The sequence below is a fragment of the Leptonychotes weddellii genome, chromosome 15 (assembly GCF_054177405.1).
Source record: "Leptonychotes weddellii isolate Sample4059 chromosome 15, ASM5417740v2, whole genome shotgun sequence".
Taxonomy (NCBI): domain Eukaryota; kingdom Metazoa; phylum Chordata; class Mammalia; order Carnivora; family Phocidae; genus Leptonychotes; species Leptonychotes weddellii.
The window spans coordinates 10,172,955-10,197,189 of NC_138383.1; the positions used below are offsets into that span (position 1 = coordinate 10,172,955).

Consider the following 24,235-nt stretch of genomic DNA (forward strand, 5'->3'; position numbering starts at 1 on the left):
CGAAGGCAGACGCTTAACCATCTGAGCCACTCAGGCGCCCTAGTTAAGAGTCTCTTATGCTTTGTCTCTCAAGACCTACCTTCTTTGAAGGCTCTTGTGTAATCTTCATACCGTGGTCAGAAGCTGAAAAAGAGAGATAGAGTAAATGCAAAGTTACATACATACTTCATCCTTTCCTTTAACTTATATATTTCTCTAAACTAGGGAAGATTGTGCAGCACCTAATTATTTCTATAAACATTAGTTATTTTGCATTTGTTATTTTACTGCCTACTAGTTATTCCTAAGAGCATTCTTCTCTCAGTTTTTGGAATAATATTCCTGAATTAAAAAGGTTTTAGAATTTAATATTTCCTACCTTAGTCAGTTGGGGGTGCTATAACACATACCATAGGCTGGGGGGCTTACAAACAGCATACTGATTTTTGATGGTTCTGTAGGCCGGGAAGTCCAAGATCTGGGTTCCAGCACCTTTGGGTTCTAGTGAATTACCTCTTTGGGGTTACAGAGTGCAGACTTCTTGTATTCCCATATGGTAAGAAGCAGGGAGAGGAAGCCAGCTTTCTTGTGATTCTTTCAAAGGTATTAATCCCATTAATCAAAGCTCCACCCTCAGGACTTCATCTAATCCTAATTACCTCCCAAAGCCCCCACCTCCTAATACCATCACACCTGGAGGGTAGGGTTTCAACATATGGATTTATGGGAGACCACAAGCATTCAGTTCATTTATTACACTCCCATTATCAAACAGAATTAATTTTTTAAAAACAGAATAAATAAAACATAGTATTTCTTAAAGAACTCTGCATATGTAGCTTTCCAAGAATGAAACATAGATGATTACAATTTTATACTCAAGACATGGACACACACTATATAGGTTATTTTAGAAATAAGGGAATGTCTATATCATAGCTTTGTTTCTTATGAATGCTTTTGGCCTATCACACATGTTCTCTATTGTTGAAAAATATAGTTACTATCAATCTCATTACAAATTATATTCTTCTAATGCATTTTTCTGACTACTTTTAGATCTTTACAGGGATCTTGACAGATGCTCTAACCAGGGCATTGAGAATTATGGTGTTTCCATGACAACTTTGAATGAAGTGTTCTTGAAATTAGAAGGAAAATCAGCTATTGATGAATCAGGTAAAAACAAAAGAAACTTCAATTTTATCTTTCTGTAGAATATTCTATTTTGAAAATATACTTTGAATGATGAGGTTGTATGCTTTTGGAGGTGCTCTGATTCAGTCTGGTCTTGGGAAAACTTAGAGCAGAGAAGAGATATATTTCTATCTCCTTCTTCCCTTTTCTCCCAATACTGGTCCCCCCTCTTAAATTCCTTATTTTGTACTATGCATTTTACTAAGGGTGTGGGATATAGCAGTGTACAAGACTAGGTCCTCATGGAGTAGACAATAAATATATAATGTAAGTGCTGTAGAGAGAAAGAAATTAAAATTGTATCTTGACAGTTAACTTTTCTTGTAACATTTTGAGGCTACTGTTCCAATATCTTCAGGGTTACATTTTTGTTATTGGAAAGATTTGCTGTTGGTATAATTGCCATTCCTTGGAAAGTCCTCTCTACTTGATCTAAGATAATTCCTTGTTTCCGGTTTACTCTTTTCTATGTTCTTTTTTTTTTCCATTTTCTATTTTTTATTGATTGAGTGGGTTTTTAAAAATACCTCTTTCCCTCTTTTATCCACTTTTGAAGTTATATACTTGTGGTTATGCTTAACTTTTAATATACTATAGCTTTCTCAAAGTCTAGAGCTGATCAGTTTCTCTAGGCTTGTCTTCCAAAACAGGTAACTTTTTTCTTGTTTTCAACCATGGCTACATGAAAAAATATTGTCTCTACCAATTTTATACCCTTGGAAGGGGATGGGGAGGGTTCTATATATATACCAACTCTTCCACCTTAGTCAGAAATACTGATAGTTTATTTTTTGCAATGAGTAGATTTTTCTAGGCTAAAAATGGGTTTCTTTTCATTGATTTCCCTAGAATAAATTAAGTCCTTAAAGCTATAGACATAAACCTTTTTAAAAAGAAAATACAAGATTTCTTTCATTATGTCATTAGTTTTTCTTCTTGTATTATGCCTTTTTTTTTTTGCTCTGTTTCCTTTTCTTTGGTAGTTACTCTCATAATGCCATGAATTCATTTATTAGCATCTTTGCCCAAGATTCTCTACTCCAACACCATTTGGTGAAAAGATGGTCATAGAAAAATCTAAGTAATGCACATCTAAAATGACACATTATAAATTATTGATTTTATGTTTTATAGATGTTGGAATTTGGGGAGAGTTACAAAGTAATAGGACAAAAGACACAGGAAGCCTTGTTGAGCTGGAACAAATTTTGTCTTCCCTTAAGGAAACAAAGAAATCAATCAGCGGCATGGCTCTCTGGAGACAGCAGCTCTGTGCAATAGCAAAAGTTCGCTTCCTCAAGTTAAAGAATGAAAAAAAAACTCTGTTGACCATGTGAGTACCCAAGTGTTTCAGATATGTTGGGTTAGTGCTCTCAAAATAAATTCAAGGGGAAAAAAACAAAAACAAATAAACAAACAAACAAAACACACAAAAAAACCCTCTGAGATAAATTCCAGCAATTGCATGTGGTCTTTTTTTAACACAGAAAACAATTTCCAATTGCTTTGGTGGGTATGTAATTAAACCCGGTAAAGTTTGGGCTTTTTCTCTTAATTTCACACAGAATCTGCTCTTATCCAAGGGTTGAAATCGTTTTTCTGAAGCATGGAAGTTAGCACTTGGGTCCCATCCCCAGAACTTCCTCTTTGCCCAAATAGCCCTGTGCCAGGCTGGATCTGAGCCATCCACTCTCTGGAACCTGCTTCATGGTTCACACATTTCCCTATAGCTTCGGGCTGTTCATTGAGTAATACCTCCTTGCAAAAATCCTGCTCTCCAGCCAGGAATCATTCATTAAAAAATATTTGTTAGCACTTCTGCATAACACTCTATGGTAAATATCTGTAACACTTATCAAAATAAATCAGACATGAGATTTGGCTCTTGAAGGTAATTAGAAGTACACTCAAAACCATAGCATAAGATTAGACAATATTGTCAACCAGAACATTCAGTATGTGAAAGATTATGTTCCAATATGGGCATCAGAAAAATCGTTTTATATGAGGGAGAAATGGAGTCTGGTGTAGGAAAATGTAACAGCCAAGGAAAGAAAGGAGGATGGAAAATCAGGCAGAGGGGGCAATACTGAGTATGGAGATACATGAAAACTCAGAAGAGCTATTATCAATTTGAGTTGATTACAACATAAAGGATCCAGAAAAGTAAAAAATAATTTTGATAACGTATTACATACAGCTGAAGAGTTTGGGCTTTATGACTAGTAAGGAAGTATTGAAGTTTTCTTTTTTGTTTGAAAAGATGATTGACATAATTAGAACAGATTGCCAGGGAGGGGCACTGGGTGGCTTGTCTGTTGGGCATCCGACTCTAGATTTCAGCTCATGTCATGATCCCAGGGTCGTGAGATCCAGCCCTGTGTCAGATTCTGCACTCAGCAGGGAGTCTGCTTGGGGATTTCTCTTTCTCTCGCCCTCTGCCCCTCCCCCCACTTGCGCTCACTCTTACTCTCTCTGTAAAATATAAAATAAAATGAACAGATTGCCAAATTGCACTTAATTGGGCAACAGTGCAAAAATGGCTCAGAAATAGTAGACTCTGGAGACAAGGAAAACAGTCATTGAGGACAATACTGAAAGAGGTCAGGAGAGAGACAATTAAGGTCCAAACTTGAAAAGTGGAAGAGAAAAGTTTTTAGGCACCTAATAATGATGATATGATAGAAATTTTCAGCTATTCAGAAAAGAGACTTAAAGGAGACAGATTAGTGGAAAATGATCCTTGGGAACTTGAGTGAATGAGAAAACGTTGTAATTTATACAAATTGGGAACAGGAAGGGAAAAAGTGTCAGAGTGTAGTACGTTTGAGTGTTGGTAGTATGCCTGTGTTCAGTGGTCTAGAAAAAGGAAGAAATGCAAGATGGAAACAGAGGAAAGAAGTAGGAATTGGAGAGATACCTAGCCAACATCATGAGCTTGAGTGACATGTCCAAAATGGGGGGGGTGGGCGGAGGAGAGGCATTTAGAGAGATAGAAAGACCAAGCATAGATACGTAGGAACCATTTCATTTTAGAAAAAAGAAATAAGGGGTGGGGGTGGGGGGGAAGCATGATTCCTATATTTGATTAGTGCTTAGAATTTATTTCTATTTTAATATCCAGTATCTACTCAAACTTAAAAATCTACAAAAGTTGCTATAGATTTTTTTTTTCTTTTACATTTTCCTCCATGTAGATTATTGCTTTTTGGCATCAGCTTTTGCCCTCAGCTTTTGGAACATCTATTCTATGAGTTATATCAAAAAAGTTATTCTTGGGGACTGACTCCTAATATGTACTTCCTCTCTCCGGGACAACCACCTCAAGCTCCTCTGACCCACTTACTGGTAATCAATAAAACAGGTAAACATAGAGCTGAAATGTAACTTTTCAGTGTTGTTCTTCTTGAGAGATTCCCCAGACAACATAAACCATGAGGGGAAAAATAAATTCTGTATGTTTTAGAAAACACATATGAGGCCAAATAGGAAATTAATTTTAAAAAATGAAAAATTCAAGGTTGGGAAGTTTATTTTAGAAACACATCTTGCAAGGTTACTTAAATCCTAAAGTTGATTGCACCGAGCAACCAAAGGGGATTTACTAAGATAAATCATTGACTGATCTTTGAGGCCTTTCCACAACATTTTTGAAGTACTGTGCATTCTTGGGCGCTGGAAAAAAATCTGTTCCAAATTTCTAAGAAAATAGAAGATTAATATCTTTAAGGATTATGATGTTAACTTTAAATAGTATTTTTACACTAACAGAAATTATATGTAAATGGCTAGGCTCTAGGGAAAGTAATCTTGTCCCATCTTTGATATCAGAATGGATTTTGGTATCATAGCATCATTTCTGCCTTTCTAAGGAAATCCTTAGACAGTCTTTTATTATGGTATGCTTTGGGTGACATCATTTAGTTTACTTTAGGGGTTTTTTTGTTTTGTTTTGTTTTTTATTATTACTTGCCTGTTGTTTTACTTCCCTCTTGCTTCTTTTGATTTTTACCTTCATGATAGGGTCAAGTATTGATAACTTTATACATTCACTGAGGCAACAGAACATAGCTTTGGAAGTGGATGCCTTTGGAACTAGAAGTGGCCCAAATGAGCTATCATACAATGGTGTTATCACTGTGTCAGGTGATGACAAGGTATGTTGGGTTCTGACTGTTGCATCTCACCAAAGATGGGGTATGGACGCCATTTGAATAATACCTAACAACGGACATAAAAGGCCAATTTAACACAAACAGATGGGATATCTCTCATTTGTAAGAGGAGAAGCTGTACCGCAAATATTTGCCAATAGCCTCCATTATAACAACACAGAATGAAATGCTGTTTGATTTTATTCCTCATTAAATTGTATGCACTATTATTAACAATGAATTTAAATCTTATTATAGATTGTATTCCATTCTAATAATGAACTTAAATCTTATTCTCAATTGGATTTCAACTCAAATGACACTTTGAGGAATCCTCTAATAAGAAGTCTGATTAATATCTATCGTGAACTGCAGCTCCATTACCAAAAAAAAAAAAAAATTGTTCTTAATTTTTTTACAGTAGACTTTTGTTTATTTTTTATGGGAAAAAAGCTCAAGTCTTGGCTGCTAAATTTTATACAAATGGGTCAAATCTTTAGATAAACATTTATATTCAGCTATCTGATATTAAAAAATTTCTGTTTCCGGGGCACCTGGGTGGCTCAGTCAGTTAAGTGGCTGCCTTCGGCTCAGGTCATGATCCTGGGGTCCTGGGATCGAGCCCCACGACAGGCTCCCTGCTCAGCAGAGAGCCTGCTTCTCCCTCTCCCTCTGCCTGCCACTCTGCCTACTTGTGCTCTCTCTCTGTCAAATAAATAAATAAAATCTTTAAAAAAAAAATTTCTGTTTCCTACAACTTGCAGTTCATGAATCAACAACAGTGGATCACCTAGGAGCTTGTTAGAAATGCAGACTCTCAACTAATGAATCGTTGAACACTACATCAAAAACTAATGATGTACTATATGTTGGCTAATTGAACATAATGATAATAATAAGTAAATAAATAAAAATTATGTGCCAGATGTTGAAAAAAAAGAAAAGAAAAGAATTGCAGACTCTTAGCCCCCACTCCAGACCTACTGAGTATTTGCACTTTAATAAAATCTGCGGATTAGTACGCTCACTGAAGATTGAGAAGGACTGCCTTATTTGGCAATATTTAAGATTGGTGTATTTCTTATAAAAATTTACATTTCTGCTTCCCTTGAAAAATCCCTCCATATGCTAATTCTGGCAGTCTGTGGTTGGAATTGAGAAACAGTTGCCCAGTTTAGACTTGGACTTTACTTGCCAAGTTGCTCTATCCCCATGCTGCTTCACGCATGTATATGACCTGCCTAGACCCTGTGGGAGTTTGGGGAGAAATCCCTGTGACAGACAAATGAAAAAATATAACAAGAGAGTGTTATATGTGTAAGCCACAGCAGGTAAATGTTACAACGCTTGACCATTTGCAACTTGTCGGAGTTAATTTTCAGAAATAATTTGTGTGCCAATAATAAAATTAGAAATTACCTTTGATCAAACTGGTCTTTGGTATGTTTTAATCAGGCTAGTTTCCAGTGTGCTCAGAAAAATAGTTTAAAAAATGGCATTCTTAATATCAGTAAACATTACTTTAAGTAATTAGATTAGATACAATCCATGTGATTTATTTGTGATTGCAAAAATGCATGCCCAAATAATAACTTACATTCTTTTTATTTGGGCAAGAAGTAATCATGTTATACATATGTATATACACGTCATATATTTTATATAATATATAGAGAGAGATGTAACATTTTTTACCATATGTCTCCCCCCCAGTTTTATTAAGATAAAAGTAATATACAGCACTGTATAAGTCTAAGGTGTACAGCATTATGACTTACATATACTGTGAAATGATTTTAAAATGTCATTTTAAAAGAGATTTTTTTTTAAAGATTTTATTTATTTATTTGACAGAGAGAGAGACAGTGAGAGAGGGAACACAAGTAGGGGGAGTGGGAGAGGAAGAAGCAGGCTTCCTGCCAAGCAGGGAGCCTGATGAGGGGCTCAATCCCAGGACCCTGGGATCATGACCAGAGCTGAAGGCAGACGCTTAACGACTGAGCCACCCAGGTGCCCCTAAAAGAGATTTTTACATGCAGCATTGCTACTGCAAGCTCAGTATTTGTGAAAACCTATGCTTTCATTACAGTAGCTGCCTGCCTTCTGCTTCCAAGTATCCACGCATTCTTAATTTATAAAGTGCATGTATCGCATTTTGAAAGGAAGCCTACTGCCATGTCAAAGAGACATGGCTTTGTGGAGTTTTATGGTATTGCTGCTAAAAAGCATCTGAGGTATTTCATTTTGTGAGCATTTAGGCATAAATAGCCACACGGCTGATGCTATGGTCAGTAAAGAGCAAAATACTGAATTATTCCTTGCGGTATATCGGGAATTAATCAAATAATATGGGTGATGGTGATATTAATCACATTTAGTGCTTTAGCCTTCCTGTTTTGTCAATAATTCGAACGATTTTCTACCATATTCTTTCATTAAATTTTGTATTTGCTTTCTGAGGACTCAGAATGCATATTTATTACATTTTAGGATCACAGGTTCTCAATAGCATGTAACACCAAAAGGCTGAATTGCTTTCCTGTCCTCATGGATATCATCAGCAATGGGCTACTTAGAATTTTTAATTCTTCAGAACACATTCGGACTGACAGAAGCACATATTTTGAAGTAAGTATAATTTTTTAGGGGGGGGGCAGAGGAAGAGAGAGAGAGAGAGAGAGAGTCCTAATCAGGTTCCACGCCCAGCTTGGAGCCCGATGCGGGGCTCGATCCCACAACACTGAGATCATGACCTGAACCGAAATCAAGAGTCGGATGCTTAACCGACTGCACCACCCAGGCGCCCCTGAAGTAAGTATAATATTATCTCACTTATCCTGAACTTTAAGGAGTTTTCAAGAAGACACTTGAAATGCTGAAATAACATCATGTTAATTTTTGTGAACTTGTTCTTGAATAAGTGTATGTTTTACATACATGTAGTTTACATTTACGGGTTTATACACACACACACCTATATACATACACACACTATCTAGTAATGACTATGCAACATTATAACCTGAATTGGATGACTTGGGGTCAGTGGAACAGCAGAAAATACAATTAGTTGAGGAAAAGAACTGACAAATTTTCATCTTAGATCTGTCACCGTCTGTTGCGGTAGGTAATGGGACCTCGTTGAAACAGCCAGAGTCTTAAAGGCCAGACAATGTGGCCATAACAACTTGACCTTCTGTAGCCCTTGGTTCAGCAATCCACAGGAAAAAACTACAGATAAAAACTTCATCTCAAAGTTTTCTTAAGAAGTAAATAAGGCAACGTGAGTAGGAGGTGCAGTTGACTGAGTTAAAGGTGATGAGTAAGGCACAAAAACATCGGAAACCGGGCGCCTGGGTGGCTCAGTTGGTTGAGCGACTGCCTTCGGCTCGGGTCGTGATCCTGGAGTCCCGGGATCGGGTCCCGCGTCGGGCTCCCTGCTCGGCGGGGAGCCTGCTTCTCTCTCTGACCCTCCCCCCTCTCATGCTCTCTATCTCATTCTCTCTCTCAAATAAATAAATAAAATCTTTAAAAAAAAAAAAAAAAAAACATCGGAAACCACAGGCACTCGATAAACTGCTCTCGTGATCACTATTGCTCTTTGTATTATTTTTCTTTGGAGCGCATCGAGTTTCCATCAAAGAATGTTCAGCTTTGACTAGATCAGCAGACAGACTGAACTAGAAGCAGTTTTTGTTTGAATTACAGTTTGCCAGGCCTGCTCAGATCTTGAGTCAGAATCTCCACAGAATCTCCACAGAACCTCCACACGCCGCAGTGGGGGAGGGTGGGCAGCTCTATCATCTCGCCATTTTGAATCTCCCTTCGCCTTCTTAAAATGACACCATGGGCATACTCTACAGCTCCCTGGTCACTCTTCGTTATTGAGAATTATTCCAGTGCTGTCCAAAGCTTCAATTTCCTATCCAATTCAAACACCGCAGGGTCAATTTGTGGCCTAATGGCGGTGGACTGGGTGGGTGGGCCGTGGTGGGCTTTGCCCTTTCCCCCCCTTTTCTAGTCTAACATCCTGGAGTAGAAAGGAGAGAGTGACCTTGCTCAGACTCCCCACCCCCTTTTTTCTCCACTGCTGGGGCTGGAAGCCGAGAGGAAAGATGGAGAGGTTAAGACAGGAAGAAATGCTGCTCTGGAGACATGCTGCTTTCTCTAGTTGTATCTGCTACCTGTAGCTTCTGCGTATGTGGCTGCCACGACCTAGGTGACCTGCCTGATTGTCTTGGGTAGTATTTAGCTTTGACTCCAGTCGCTTGTGTAGAGGAAGATGCACTCGATGATGCAGAGCAGAATTTCCCTTCGGCTGCTACAGAGATGCCCTCACTGTCAAGCTCTCTCTCCTTTCCCTTGTTCATTGCTTGATGTGGCCATCATGCAGGTAGTTAACTTCCACCCCTGCGTTAACCTCTGTGCTTCTTCAGAAAGAGCTGTAAGAACTGTTGAGTACCTCTTCCATGCTGTTGGAAAGCTATAGAGATTTGGGGGTGCGGGGGGGCTGCCCCACATTCTTCATAACCCTAATTCACATATTTGAATGACTTAGTTAAGATTAAGCACAAATGAACCAGACGTCCAATTGCTAGCAGTTCACGTGTTCTGCATGATTTTAGGAGCACACGTCTTATGAGCATGGGTACCTGAGCAATGCCTTCTTCTGGATACCTGTGGCGGCCTGTTTTACTCCTTACATTGCGATGAGCAGCATTGGGGACTATAAAGTAAGAAGAGTTAACAAAGTCCTTGCATGTTCTTATTAATCAGAGACCCCTTCTCCACTCTATGACTGTACATTTCTATGGAGGTGGTGCACCTAATTTATATGCTTTTAATAAAAGGTTGGCAAGTATGAAGAAAATGTTATTTTTCTTAAACAACTGTGAGACCTCAGGAAGGACAGCTGAGGAGTATCATCAGCTAACAGGGAATGGCAGCTTTCATCTGGTTTATCACTTAGATTTTTATTGGTAGTCACGACCCTCTGACATTATCACAATGCCTCTCTCAGCGATGGTTTTTGCTTTAAGATTGTGGTGAAGTTACTCAGTTAAACAGTCCTAACCAACTCACCACAGCATTTTGGCTTATTGTTGAAAAAGGCTGCCCCTTTCAAGATTCATTTTAGCTTCATTCGATTGGAACATACTTGTACTAAAATTTTTTTTATAGGATATTTATCTAAAACCCAAATCGAATTGGCAACTCCATGATATTGGTATCTCTTTCTCCTTAACCTCCATAGCCGGCTAATGGTGAAGTCATGGAATTTGCCTCTGAAATAAGTCTAAATCTTTCCACATTCCTCCATCTCTCCTCAACACCCTAGTGAGATCCACTATCATGTCTCTCCTGGATGAGCACATCAGCCTCCTTAACTGCTCGCTGTGGATCCCCATTAGTCTTCTCCTTACCCATTCTCCACCCAGTGAGACAGAGCAATTACTTAAAAACACGCACCTGACCATGTTGATTACCTGCCTAAGTCCCTCCAGTGGTTTCTTGGCAAACCAAAGAGCAAGAATGAAATCCTTGCTGTAGCCTGAAAAGCCGTGCATGATCTGGACCTGGACGTCCTTCTCCACTTTGATCTGACACCACTATTACCTCAATAACTATGTCCAGCCATGCTGTCTTTCCAGTTTCCCGAGAGGGTCAACTCTCCCCACTGCTGGTCTTCTCTCCTATGCTCTCTGCCCACTCTGCTCCTTAACCTGTCACCTGTCTAATTCCTACTCACCACTTAGACCCTAACTCAGGCCCTTCATAAGGGAAACTCCTCTGACAAATCCCCTAATTACAATTCACCTCTCCTATGACCCTTATCTTAACACTTTTAATTTTACTTCTTAAATTTTAATTTTCACAATTTTAATTATGTAGCTATCACTACACTTATTTGCATATCACCTTTATCTCTCTTGCCCCCTGCAACTTAAACTCCACAAGAGCCCATGACCAACACAAAGCACATGGTGGGCTCAGCAAACATATATTGAACACATCACTGAACAGAAAATGTCCAACTCTCTAACGCGCCCTCGCTATCATTCTTTTTCCTGCTGTTTTTCCAGATACACTCCCCTTTCCAGAATATTTATCTCCATTCTAACTTTTTTCCTAAGGAATGTCTTTATATAGACTCAATTTTAGGTTTAAAATTTCCATTGCTTTTGTGCTTCTGTTAAAGTTCAAGTAATATTTTAAGCCTTGTGTTAAGGCAATCACCGCAACAATATAGCTTAGAGTGAGTCACAATATCAAAATCTACTTACTAGTTTTCATATGTAATAATGAAAAATGTGGTCTACTTCAAGACAATAAGTGTCTTATTTTTATCTTATTAGTTTTAACAGACATCTTCTTATGCCAACCTAAAGAGTTGGTAATGAAATTGACCTGTTAGAAGATCATTTCTTAGACCTAAAATAAAATGCCGATAATTAATGGACTCTTTACACCCAGCATAAATTTGAAGAATCTTACAGGAAATTTGCAGACCTACATCTTTTGAATCTTTGTACAATTTTCAAGTCTCCATTAGTGTCAAAAGGAAGAGTAGCTTTGTGAATACAAGAACAGGAATCTTACTGAGGCTATGTCCAGTCATTCTGTGATAGAATGTGAGCTGGTTATATTAGTGCATTTCTCCTTCAGATGATGAAGTCACCATGCAGTTTGGAGCATCATCGATCCCCCTGAAGGAGGAGTGTGGCCAGTAAAAGTCTCATTTACTAAATCGGCATAATATATGAAAGGGACACAGGAAAAAAAAAATGAATGATTTATGAGCACATATTTACAACTTCTCGAGCCTCAACTATTCAGCACTTTTGATGATTCTTCCTTTTCTTTCCCAGAGAAAAGCTCACTCCCAGCTACGGATTTCAGGGCTCTACCCTTCTGCATACTGGTTTGGCCAGGCACTGGTAGATATTCCACTCTACTTCTTGATCCTCCTTCTGATGCAAATAATGGATTACGTTTTTAGCCCAGATGAAATTATATTTATAATTCAAAACCTTTTAGTTCAGGTAAGCGGCAAAAATTATGAGGTAGTTTTGTTAGACTATATTTCATGAATGCAATGACATTATTTATCTTCAACTAAAGAACTTCAAATTACCTTTGCTATCGCGTAGTTTGGAAAGTTGAGGTTTCAGTAGGAATGCTTTCCTAGGTAGTATTTACCTTATCCAACCTTAATATTTCTATTTTCAGATCCTGTGTAGTATTGGATATGTCTCATCTCTGGTTTTCTTGACATACGTGATTTCATTCATTTTTCGCAATGGGAGAAAAAATAGTGGTATTTGGTCATTTTTCTTCTTAATTGTAAGTATGCAGACAGTGCATATTATTTGATTTTTAAATCATTTTTAAATAATTTTAAGAATATGTATTTTAAAGGTACAGTCAACAAGAGGGACAATGTCGAACTAAAAAGCTTCTGCATAGCAAACAAAGCAATCAACAAAATGACAGGGCAACCTATGGAATGGGGAAAATATTTATAAACCATATATGTCAATTATATCTCAATAAAGCTGGGGGGGAAGGAGGATCATTTAAGGATGAAATTAATCTGACCAAGAAAAAGAATAAAGAATTTAAAAAATTAAAAAAGGTTATAAAAGCACCGGTAGAGACCACTGAATTCTGTTAAGCGTGCGTGAAGATTGCAAAACTTTGGGAATCATGGTTATAACATTTATATAAAAAAATCCACAAGGTGTAATAGTGCCTTTTATAAAGTGAGCATAACTTTAGTAACAAATCCTAAGAAAGATAGGGACACCTGGGTGGCTCAGTCAGTTAAGCATCTGCCTTCAGCTCAGATCATGATCTCAGGGTCCTGGGATCGAGTCCCACATTGGGCTCCTTGATCAGTGGGGAGCCTGCTGCTCCCCCTGCTTGTGCTCTCTCTTTCTCTCTCTGACAAATAAATAAATAAAATCTTAAAAAAAAGAATATCATTGATAAATTAATTTGGAAAATCAAAGACAGTTGTCTAAATAAAGAGATGACAAAGCAAACCCAGAAATAAATTAAAACAAGAAGAAGAGGAATAGCCCAGTATGATTTATTTTAGATTGAGATGATGGTTCACTATTAGGAGCTTTCAAATTAAGAGAGGAAAACTGCATGAATTAAGAAAACACCATAGGGGCGCCTGGGTGGCTCAGTTGGTTAAGCGAGTGCCTTTGGCTCAGGTCATGATCCTGGAGTCCCGGGATCGAGTCCCGCATTGGGCTCCCTGCTCAGCAGGAAGCCTGCTTCTCCCTCTGACCCTCCTCCCTCTCATGCTCTCTGTCTCTCATTCTCTCTGTCTCAAATAAATAAATAAAAAAAAAAAAGAAAGAAAAGAAAACACCATATAATTCCTTTAAAAATGCCCAGTAAAATGTATAAGCACAGGAAGGACAAATTACTAAAAACCAATGGCAAATATTACAGTACATAGTAAACTTATGCAGCTATTCACCTAATATCAGCAATAAAACAAGGACACCCACAGTGATTAATTATAGCACCCAGTGTCAGTGAGGTGGTGTAAGATGCACACCCATTCATGTTCATAAGAGCATAGACTGTCACCATCGTTTTGAAAAATAATCTGTTAGTAACTGTTGAAAATGTGAATCCACATAAATTTTAGCCTGCATTTACATTTCTCAGAATCTTTCCTAAAAGACTAAGAGTGTTGGGGTACCTGGGTGGCCCAGTCAGTGAGGTGCCGGACTCTTGGTCTCAGCTCAGGTCATGACCTCAGGGTTGTGAGATGGAGCCCCGTGTCCGGCTCTATGCTCAGTGTGGAGTCTGCTTGAGATTCTCTCTCCCTGTCCCTCGGCTCCTCCCACTTGTGCTCAGTCTCTCTCTTTCTCTCTAAAATAAAATAAATAAATCTTTAAAAAATAAAGATTAAGAGTGTCAATAGATAAGGATTTATGTATGCCATTATTTATAGGAGCTGAGAAATTGAAACAACACATTTTCTAAAGGCAAAATTGTTGAATTCTTGCATATCCACTCAAAGAAATACTGTGCAGCTGTGAAAATGAATAACTGGTATGTTCAAACCCTAACAGATGTCTATGACCTCCTGTGAAATGAAAAAAAAGCAAAAGGCTGAGCAATGTGTGATAAAGAGCCCCCTTGTCAGATTCTGAATTTCAGCAAGAACTCCAACTGATTTTCATGCACACTGAATTTGAGAAGCCCTGGTGTGTCTTAAAAATGTCATAGTCAGTCAAATACAGAATTCTGATACAATCTTGTGTCGCAAAGAAAAAAAACATGGTGGCGGTACTGCTGTGTGAGGGAAAGGTTGAAAATAAGAACATTTACAAGATGAATTCCCACCCTCCTGGAAAACATACTAAAATTCAGATTTTTTACACTTTAGTGAAATTAGGATGCATTTTTTTTTTTTTTTAGATCACCATCTTCTCGATAGTTGCTACGGATCTAAATGAATATGGATTTCTAGGGTTATTTCTCTGCACCATATTAATACCACCTTTCACACTGATTGGTTCTCTATTCATTTTCTCTGAGGTAAGTAAGTTCACACCTGTCCTCAGGTCATGAAGTGTGTGGCATTGGAGATAGCCTAGGATATTGTAGAAATGTAGGTAGAGTCCTTATCTACAAAATTTGAAATCTCTGTCTTGGAAAGGTCATTCTCTTACCACAGGCAAGAGTCATGTTATTCAATAAGAAGCTCTGCTTTTGTTCATGAAGGTCAAGGGCGGTTCTGCAGTAGTGGAATTTTATAGTTCTCGTGATAACCCTCTCTCCTGGGACCAAATGACCCTACTGGGAGCCTAATGAGATGTACTTTTTCTGTTAATTTTGGACATATTGGGTTTAAGATTCCTAATAGGCACATAATGGGAAATGCCACGTAGCCAGTAGGATGTATGAGTCTGAAATCCAGCATGTGGTTACTTGAGATCCATCAGCATATAAATGATATCTAAGTGATGGCACTAGATAATATAACCTACAGAGTAAGTATAGTTCGAATAAAAAGTGGGCCAAAGATTTGGCCTTGACTCCAAAATTTAAAGATTGGTAAGAAGAGTCAGCCAGTCAGGTTGAGGAGGAGCCCATGAGGTAGGAGAAAAAGTGGGGAACTGTTGAGCGCCAGAATCTCTTCTCAGAAACTCTCCTTAAACACTTAAAGTATCCGTATAGAAGGATATGAGCCAGATGGCAGTAAAGAATATTTCAGGAAGGAGGGAGTGATTCAACCATCAAACGAGAGGTCTAGAAAGTTGATGACTGAGAAGAGACCACTGGATTTGACTACATGAAAGTCATCGGTGGTATTAACCAGACAGAGTTCAAGGAAAGGGTGAACACCAAACCTAACAAGAGCGAGCTTAGTAGATATTGTAATATGAGGAAGTAGTGCAATAAAGATACCTACTTCTAGTTTCACTGAAAAGAGTAACAGATGGGAAAGTAGATGGATGAGGAAACTACATTTTTGTTTAAGAAGGGAGATAACGTGCTTATAGGAGAGAAAATTTTGATGAAAAGAGAGACATGAACTACCTAAGAAGCCAACTTCTTGAACAGCTGAGAAAAAGAAAAACATCATATAGCACCCAAGCAGAGAGGTTGCTTTCCATCAAAGCAAGAACATCTCATCCATTTATGAAGATCATAGCCAGAGGCAGGTAATTTAGTGGCTTTGATGGTAGTAAACGCATGATTCTCTTCTGAGTGATCCTCCTTTCTTAGGGAAAGAGATGAAGTTATCAACTTAAAGTGAGGTGAACAGGGGTGTTGGGATGTTGAGGATAGAGGAAAAGATGTAAACAATTATTTCAGAAAGTAGATCACCATAGAATTGACAGGGAGTATTAAAAGACCCCTTGCCCTACTTTGCAAGTGCAGTCAGCAAAGCTGATAGTTTCTCTTATCATAGTCTCCTTCCCAGATGCAGTTCAGGGCAGGTGGAGTTGGGTTCAATCAGGATTAATGTTTTCCCAGTTGAGTCTGACAAAGAAAAGGATAAAGGTACAATCAATGTGGCAATGAGCAGTGGTTCTGTATAAGGAGGGATTGTAGTAATGGACCATGGAGATTCTAAGCTGGGGAATGATGAAGTTAAGGAGATGAGGGGGTTTATGGACAGTGGAACAGTGGTGGGGTTGGTGGGTTGGAGGGTCACCAACTCCAAATTATGGAGTAAGGGTAGTAGAGCAAGGAAGCTGAAAAAATAAAACATAGTAGACAGGACAAAGATTAGGGTGCCTGAAGTTGATTTTGGATGTGGTACAGGGTTTGGAAGCGGGTGACAGAGGCACATAGGAGAACAAGATTATTTGAAATAATGTCAGGGTCCTGGAAAACCATTCAATGAGAAAAATATAATCATCTTTTCTAGATGATGGATGGCTGTGATAGAGATTTCCTATGTCAGCTTAACATTGCTCAGAAAAAAGTCCTGGGAAATACAGCTCAAGAAACAAAATTGGCTCTTTACTCTTTATTTACTAAGGGAGTCGGGGGATGTTTCAGAATGTATTGTGAATCTAATGAAAATCATGCACTTATGTGTTATGCATGTATATTCTGTATATTATGCATGTGTTGTAAATCTAATGAAAACCATGCCAAATTCCAGGTGAAGAGTTTTGTCTTTAGCATGAAGAGTTGTCATGATTATTCTTAAGAGTGGGTAGAGCAAGGGACAGAGCAATGTACTGGTTCCAGGGCTCTTAGGGAAGGAGCACAAATGTAGGGAGAAAGGCAGGTAAAAGTTAGGGAAGAGGGTTTGTCTTAAGACAGATCTTGCCCATGGCTTCAATGGTCCCCAGCACCACCCAGGATTCTCTTAGCACGGAGAATCATGCTGACTCACAGTGTTCTAAAAGCATCTGAGCCTGTAGGCCAGCACAGGAGAGGAGGTTACTGAGTGACTTTGGAAGCAAGGAAGACACATAGCACAGTCGGAAATCGACTTTTACCTGATGCACGAGAGAACGCTGGCAAAGTCATTAAAAGGACATTAATGTATCTTACATGAGATGAGATTTGAGAACAGATAAATGTTCATCTAAACCTACTTTTCCTCATTTTACAGATTTCTCCTGACTCCATGGATTATTTAGGAGCTTCAGAATATCAAGTTGTGTTTCTGGCACTGCTAATAGTAAGAATATATTTCCATTTAAATGTTCTTGCGTGAGGGGGACACATTTGTTTGCTTAGCATTAAGTTAAAAAGTTTAACTTTGGCACTTAAAAATGCAGCATTTTAGGCATCTGAAGCAACACACACACACACACACACACACACACACACACACAGAGGCTTTAAAATTTGGACCGCTTTCTTTATAACAATCATCTGACATGGAGTGTGGAGCCCAAACTCTCAATGGCATGAATAGTCCGGGTACCAACTTACTACTATCTTGTCTATTACAGCTTCTCTGAAGAACAGTGAAGCTAGCTCTGAGAGTTTCATTGGGTATTAAATCGATTGTCTTTCAAACTTGTCAAAATGTTATCAGATCTATCTTTGTACATATGATCAAACTCCTTAAATAAATTCCAATATTGAACTTGTTTTTATGGTGATTTCTAATATTGATTGTCTTTTTCTCCCCTTAGCCTTACCTTCATTTTTGCATTTTTGTTTTTGTTCTCCGGTGTCTGGAAGTGAACTTTAGGAAGAAATCAATGAGAAAAGATCCCGCGTTCAGGTTGAGAAAATTCAAATACATTTTCATGTTTTATTTAATATTCATTGTTTAAAAACATTTTAATATGCTTAAGTTAATTGAGTAAAAATAATTGCACAGGATTTTTTTAGGAATTGTATAGTGTACAGAATTATTATAATTCACGATATTTTAATGAGCTTACAATCTAATGAGGGAAGCCACATCAGCACATGTGAGACGCTGAAAAATTAAGGAATTTCATTGACATACTAAAAGAAAGTTATATACGAAAGACAAAATCTTTAAAATAATTGGTAAGTATAGATAAAAATTGGTAAGTGTAGCCAGTCCAGGAAGGTAGGGTAGTCTGAGCAAAAGGACAGAAGTTGATATAAATGCCACCTTCCTGTAGATTTGAGTGGACAGCTGGAAAGAACTTGAAAGTTTGTATTGGAAGATAATGGAAAATTAAATTAAAGCTGAATTTTAGAGGGTGTTGGAATAGAGAAGTGTAGGAAAGATTTTGCAAATTACATAATGGGAAATCAAGACAGGTGTGTTTTGGAAACCTCACCTAACTCACAAAATATGAATCAAGTTCAACTGTAAAGTAGGTGGTAGGGCAGGAGCGTGGCAAGAATCAGCAGACAGCAGCAATTTGTGATGGCATGAAGGAGGGAGAAGATGAGAATCAGCAGTAATCAGTGGTGGGGGTGATGAAGGAAATAACTGGATAGATAGCAGTCAGGAAGGAGTGATTCTCAAACATTCCTAAGAAGGGACAGTGCTCACATACTGGTGATTATGTGTCCTGGATTTCCTGGGATATGTCTCAAATTCCAAATGTTTCAATCCACAGTTCTCGCAAAGTCTTCAGAATTCCAAAATATCGGTGCCAAAAATACAGTTCCTAAATGCCTTTCTCACACAACTGTGCCCCAAAATCTTTTGCCAGAGAATGTGTCCTGTTTTATTATTATTATGTTTTTTTAAAAGTCACAACCAACAAGGAAAAGTAAACCTAGGGAAAAAGCAAGAGTTGCATCACTTGACTCATCATGGCACCAGGTTGTTTGCAAGGCAGATGGCACAGAGCTGAAAAATGGGGGTTATGTTGTACTCACAGTGAACCCATTCACATAATTGAGAGCAGTCTACAGAAAGCTCATTTTTGCTACAAGTTTTTCAACTGGAAACCTGTTATTATCACACTGTTTTGATTTTAGAATTTCTCCAAGAAGCAGTGGCATTTTTCCAAACCCAGAAGAACCCGAAGGAGAGGATGAAGATGTTCAGATAGAAAGAAGGAGAACCACAAATGCTGGGACTGTTGAAGACTTTGATGAGGTAGAACGACTAAAAACATGCATCAATATTTTGAAAAACACTTTGTGGTTCTTTCATCCTTACACACATAGCTCATCACTTGACTTCACTGAATATGCAATGTCCACAGAGATAGAACAAGGGAAATACACACATACACACAGGCACAGACTTGTTAATTCATTTTTTAGGGTTGTATTTTGGGTAAGAAAAGCTACACATTACAAAACCTAAGTAAGACACTGTGAGTCTTATGAACCGAGTAAAGCTTACTGCAAGAGGAGAGAGTCCATCTGAGGTATATGTGTGTTTGTGTGCATGTGTGCATGTGTGTGTGTGTGAGTGTGTGTCTTAACAGTCCTATCGGTTTGGTGGATGTCTCTGTTCCTATTTTCTGAGAAAGAGAAGCACAGATCATGCGATACGGTGCAAATGTTATTTCCCTGCAGGAATATAGATTGGGAAATTTCACTTGAAAATGGCAGTTTCTGGGGGAAGGACTTGTCTGATTCATGATTCTGTACAGGGAAAAATGTGGTTGGAGGGAATATGGCACACTCACTCATTTCAAGGTAAGAATAAAGCCCCATTGTTATTTACTTGTCTCTACAGAAACCCGTCATCATTGCTAGCTGTCTACGGAAGGAATATGCAGGCAAAAAGAGAAACTGCTTTGCTAAGAGGAAGAAAAAAGTGGCCATAAGAAATGTCTCTTTCTGTGTTAAAAAAGGTTGGAGACAGTAGTTTTAACTGTTGGCAGAGCTATCTTGACCTCCCAAGATGAGGTCTTTGGGAGGAAATAATAGTACCCGAATCTGGGGCCATCTATTGATAGGCATGAAAGGCAGCTCACTCATCCACAGGCACACACAGATCCGTCCTGCTTAAAAGCCTCAGTTATAATAACAGTGTTTTTTCTTTGCCTAAGAAGACAGTTCTGTCTGTTCTGTTGAAACAGGCAAACAAACAAAAAAAGAACACCAAAAAAAAAAGAAAAGAGAAGAAAAGAAAAAAAGGAGGCAGTTAAGAAGGATGTTACAGCTTTCAAAGTACCATTCATTTCACAACAGGGAATATACGCAAGAGGGAACTCACTGGGACACAGCAGTGCAGTCTCCATTCTAACAAAGAGCACATTTTGTGAAAGTGTCTGTTAAATGCAACAGACTTTGGGACCAAAATTTGTTTCTGTTCCAGCTCAGCATCTCAGTGGCTGTGTGACCATGGGCATGAGCAAGCTATATATCCTCCTTACCCCTCAGTTTCTTTGCCTATAAATTGAAGCCAGTAACAATGCTTAGGGATGTGTGTGTGTGTGTGTGTGTGTGTGTAGAACAGATGAATTAATGCATTCGTGCACTCGACACAGAGCCTGACACATAGTGAGCCCTCCAATAGTATTTGCTTTTAGATTTATTGTAATTATTTGAAGTTCTAAGCATACCTATTTCTTTCAGGTGAAGTTATAGGGCTCTTAGGACACAATGGAGCTGGTAAAAGTACAACTATTAAGATGATAATTGGAGATACAAATCCAACCGCAGGGCAGGTAAGTAAGCCACACAGAAATATGGTCATTAATGCTGTCTTGAACAAGCATTAACCCGTGAACATTGATGACAGTCTTAAAAATACGTAAATGATCCTTTCTTATGAATCCATTGAGTTATGCATGGAATGAAGAGGATTAATTAAAAACTTCTCTCCTTAATTCCAAAAATAGTGAGCTGCCAAAAAGGGCTCCATGTTATCTACACCATATGTTTTATTGAATGAAAAGTAGTGATATTAAAAGGAAGTGTTTTGGTAAAAGTAAAGCTGAACATTAGCTTTATTCAGGTCAGAGATCTTTGGGTTTTTTATTTTTTATTTTTTGTTGACTTATGTATCCTAAGAATTTGTTGAATTGAATTGCCAAGATCCAGGATTTATTCAGAAAAGAGAGGTCATAGATTAGAGAAAAAAAATAAGGATTGTCTAAATTCCCAATCAAAAGCTAGAATGGTATGTGAATGTCACTTGGCAGTACGTCTAGGCCAAGTTGGATAACATGATGGCCGGAGATCCACAGGGACCACAACACTGAGGAGGACCTGCTGCTGACATTTGACAGAAGGTTGAGGGCAGAGGGAGTGGGACCATGAAGAGAGGTTGTGTAGGCGTGTGGATTGCAACATAAGTTTCCGAATTGTCTTTCCATTTCTCCTCTTGCCTCACACAGCAGCCAGAACAGTCCTTAAAAGATGCAGATGAGATCATGTCACTATCCTGCTTATCATCCTTCACTTAGAATTGATCCAAAATCGGTGTTATGCACAAACAATGAATCATGGAATACTACATCTAAAACTAATGATGTAATAATGTATGGTGATTAACATAACAACAAAAAATTAAAAAAAAAATTGATCCAAAATCTTTAGCATGGCCAAAAAAGGCCCTGTAAGATCTGGGCTCTGCTCACCCCTTGCTCACATTGGCCTTTGGTCATCGTCCCTCTGTAGGACCTTTGGGTTTATTTTTCCATTGGCTAGAGTGCTCCTCCTTCGGTTTTGTACTTGGTTACCTCCTTCTCATCACTTTAAAATTTACCTCCGCAAAAGGATTTGCCCTGACTACACTCATGGCTACATTGGATCTTCCCTTTTTATTCTTTATCACGTTTATTGCCTTGAAAGCATTAAGCAGGGGCTATAATTCATCCCCATATGCGTCTACTTGTTTTTATTTTCCATTTCTCTGTCTGGATCGAAAGCTCTGTGAGCCCACATTAACTAGTTCTCTCCTCCTTTGTATTGGGGAAAGACAACATAGAGTTGGGGTTAAGGGCTTGGATTCTGAAGGCAGAGTCCAGCTTTAACTCCCAGGTTTACCTTGTGTGACCTTCTGCAAGTTACTAAATCTATGCACATGTTACTTTTCTCCTATGTGAAATAGGGATGATAAAACTAATACCTGAGTCATATAGGATTTTTCCAAGGATAAAGTAATTCAAAACACATAAAATGCTTAGATTCTAGCACATAGTAAGCACTGGTACACATGACCTGTTAATATTGTCATATAGCACAGTGATTGGCTCATAAAAATAATAAATGCTATTTATTAGTATTTACTGGTTCCTTTGTGCCAGACTAGTGCCAGGACTTTCCATTTATTATCTTAGTTCAGGATTTCTTAAGTTTGGCACTGGTAACATTTTGGTCTAGGTTTTTTTTTGTGTGTGTGTGTGAGGGGACTGTCCTGTGCATCATCCCTGGTCTCTATCCACTCAATTCCAGCAGCACCCAAGTATAACAACCAAAAACATCTCCAGGCATTACCAAATGTTCTCTGGAAAGAAGATTGCCCCTGATTGAGAACCACTGCCATTTTTAATGCTCACAATAAACTTGCGCAACAGATCCTATAATTATAGCTAGTTTAACATTGGGGAAATAGAATCCTCAACAAGTATCTACTCCTTTGAATGTTTGGATCAGTGAAGGAAGTCAAACAATGAACAACCACGTAAGCCACCCTGAATCCAACCAAGGTAATGGACTTGGAAATAAAGTCTATAGAGAGATATGACAATGTGGAATATGTTCCTTTTGATTTATTGAGTTTTTGCCATCTTTCGCCTACAGCTAAGTGATCACTTATTTACATTTGCACTCTTGGCAGCTGTGTGTGTACGAGGAGGACATCACTGAATTATGCACTCATGTGCCCATATGCGTGTATACACAATTTTGGACTGAATGTGGGAATGAACTTTTTGTGCAGGTGATTTTGAAAGGGAGCAGTGAGGGGGACTCCCTCGGGTTCCTGGGATACTGTCCTCAGGAGAACGTGCTCTGGCCCAACCTGTCAGTAAGGGAACATCTAGAGGTGTTCGCTGCCATCAAAGGGCTGAAGAAAGGGGACGCCACAGTCACCATCACACGGTATGTGGGGGGAGACACACTGGTTCTCTACTGGGGGGATGTGATAGGAAAGATGTTCCCACAGAATTAAGGAAGGGAGATTCTTTTTTTTTTTTTTTTTAAGATTTTATTATTTATTCATGAGAGACAGAGAGAGAGAGGCAGAGGGAGAAGCAGGCTCCCAAGGAGCAGGGAGCCTGATGCGGGACTCGATCCCAGGACCCTGGGATCATGACCTGAGCCGAAGGCAGACGCTTAACCATCTGAGCCACCCAGGCACCCCAAGGAAGGGAGATTCTAACCAATGACTCCACACCTGTGGGAGAAGACGTAGTTATCAAGAAGCCAGTGGAGTGTTGTATTAAGCCTGGAGAGAAAAATATTATTGATTATTCCTTAATATGGAAAGATGTCATTGAAAAATATGAATTTGACCACTATAAAAGGCTCATAAAGTATCCTAGGTAGTTTCAATTTTATGATCATTCTGAATACTCTTTTTAAAAATGTCTCTACTATAGTGTTTGTTCTGATTTACCCATTCCCCACACACATTCCTCATAGTGTGGGGGTAATGTGGATTGACTCACTCTGCTTCCTCCAGGTTGGTGGATGCACTCAAGCTGCAGGACCAGCTGAAGCTGCCTGTGAAGGCCTTATCCGAGGGAATAAAGAGGAAGGTAGGAACAGGGCTCGGTGTTACTCTGCACACCCCACAGGTCGGTGCCAGACATGCTGTTCCTCTCGTTCCAGGTGTGCTTCGTGCTGAGCATCCTGGGAAACCCATCAGTGGTGCTTCTGGATGAGCCATCCACGGGCATGGACCCTGAGGGGCAGCAGCAAATGTGGTGAGGAGATGTCATGAGTAATCCTAAGTGAACTGATTAGTCCTATAACAACTAGTCTTCAAAATCATTGTTTATAAGGCAAAAGACAACCCATTATCAGGAAATGCAATATTAAGGGCGAAAAATCTG

The 24,235-nt window shown here is 38.7% G+C and overlaps 1 protein-coding gene across 4 annotated transcripts in view; it reads left to right on the forward strand.

Annotated features, from left to right (window-relative positions):
• LOC102734555 (ATP-binding cassette sub-family A member 9-like) overlaps positions 1 to 24,235 on the forward strand; it is a 135,095-nt gene that overhangs the window by 68,791 nt on the left and 42,069 nt on the right. For 2 of the 4 annotated variants that reach the window (XM_081804614.1, XM_081804613.1), the window contains 17 exons: positions 1,039 to 1,158; positions 2,311 to 2,509; positions 4,374 to 4,540; positions 5,200 to 5,333; positions 7,821 to 7,958; positions 9,956 to 10,063; positions 12,200 to 12,373; positions 12,561 to 12,674; positions 14,778 to 14,897; positions 17,440 to 17,508; positions 17,972 to 18,063; positions 19,251 to 19,371; positions 19,963 to 20,080; positions 20,808 to 20,899; positions 23,119 to 23,279; positions 23,863 to 23,938; positions 24,012 to 24,106. In XM_081804614.1, the coding sequence (XP_081660740.1) occupies positions 1,039 to 1,158; positions 2,311 to 2,509; positions 4,374 to 4,540; positions 5,200 to 5,333; positions 7,821 to 7,958; positions 9,956 to 10,063; positions 12,200 to 12,373; positions 12,561 to 12,674; positions 14,778 to 14,897; positions 17,440 to 17,508; positions 17,972 to 18,063; positions 19,251 to 19,371; positions 19,963 to 20,080; positions 20,808 to 20,899; positions 23,119 to 23,279; positions 23,863 to 23,938; positions 24,012 to 24,106 (2,098 nt within the window). The remainder of the gene's footprint in view (positions 1 to 1,038; positions 1,159 to 2,310; positions 2,510 to 4,373; positions 4,541 to 5,199; positions 5,334 to 7,820; positions 7,959 to 9,955; positions 10,064 to 12,199; positions 12,374 to 12,560; positions 12,675 to 14,777; positions 14,898 to 17,439; positions 17,509 to 17,971; positions 18,064 to 19,250; positions 19,372 to 19,962; positions 20,081 to 20,807; positions 20,900 to 23,118; positions 23,280 to 23,862; positions 23,939 to 24,011; positions 24,107 to 24,235) is intronic. The other 2 variants (XR_014140414.1, XM_081804612.1) reach the window with 1 other exon arrangement.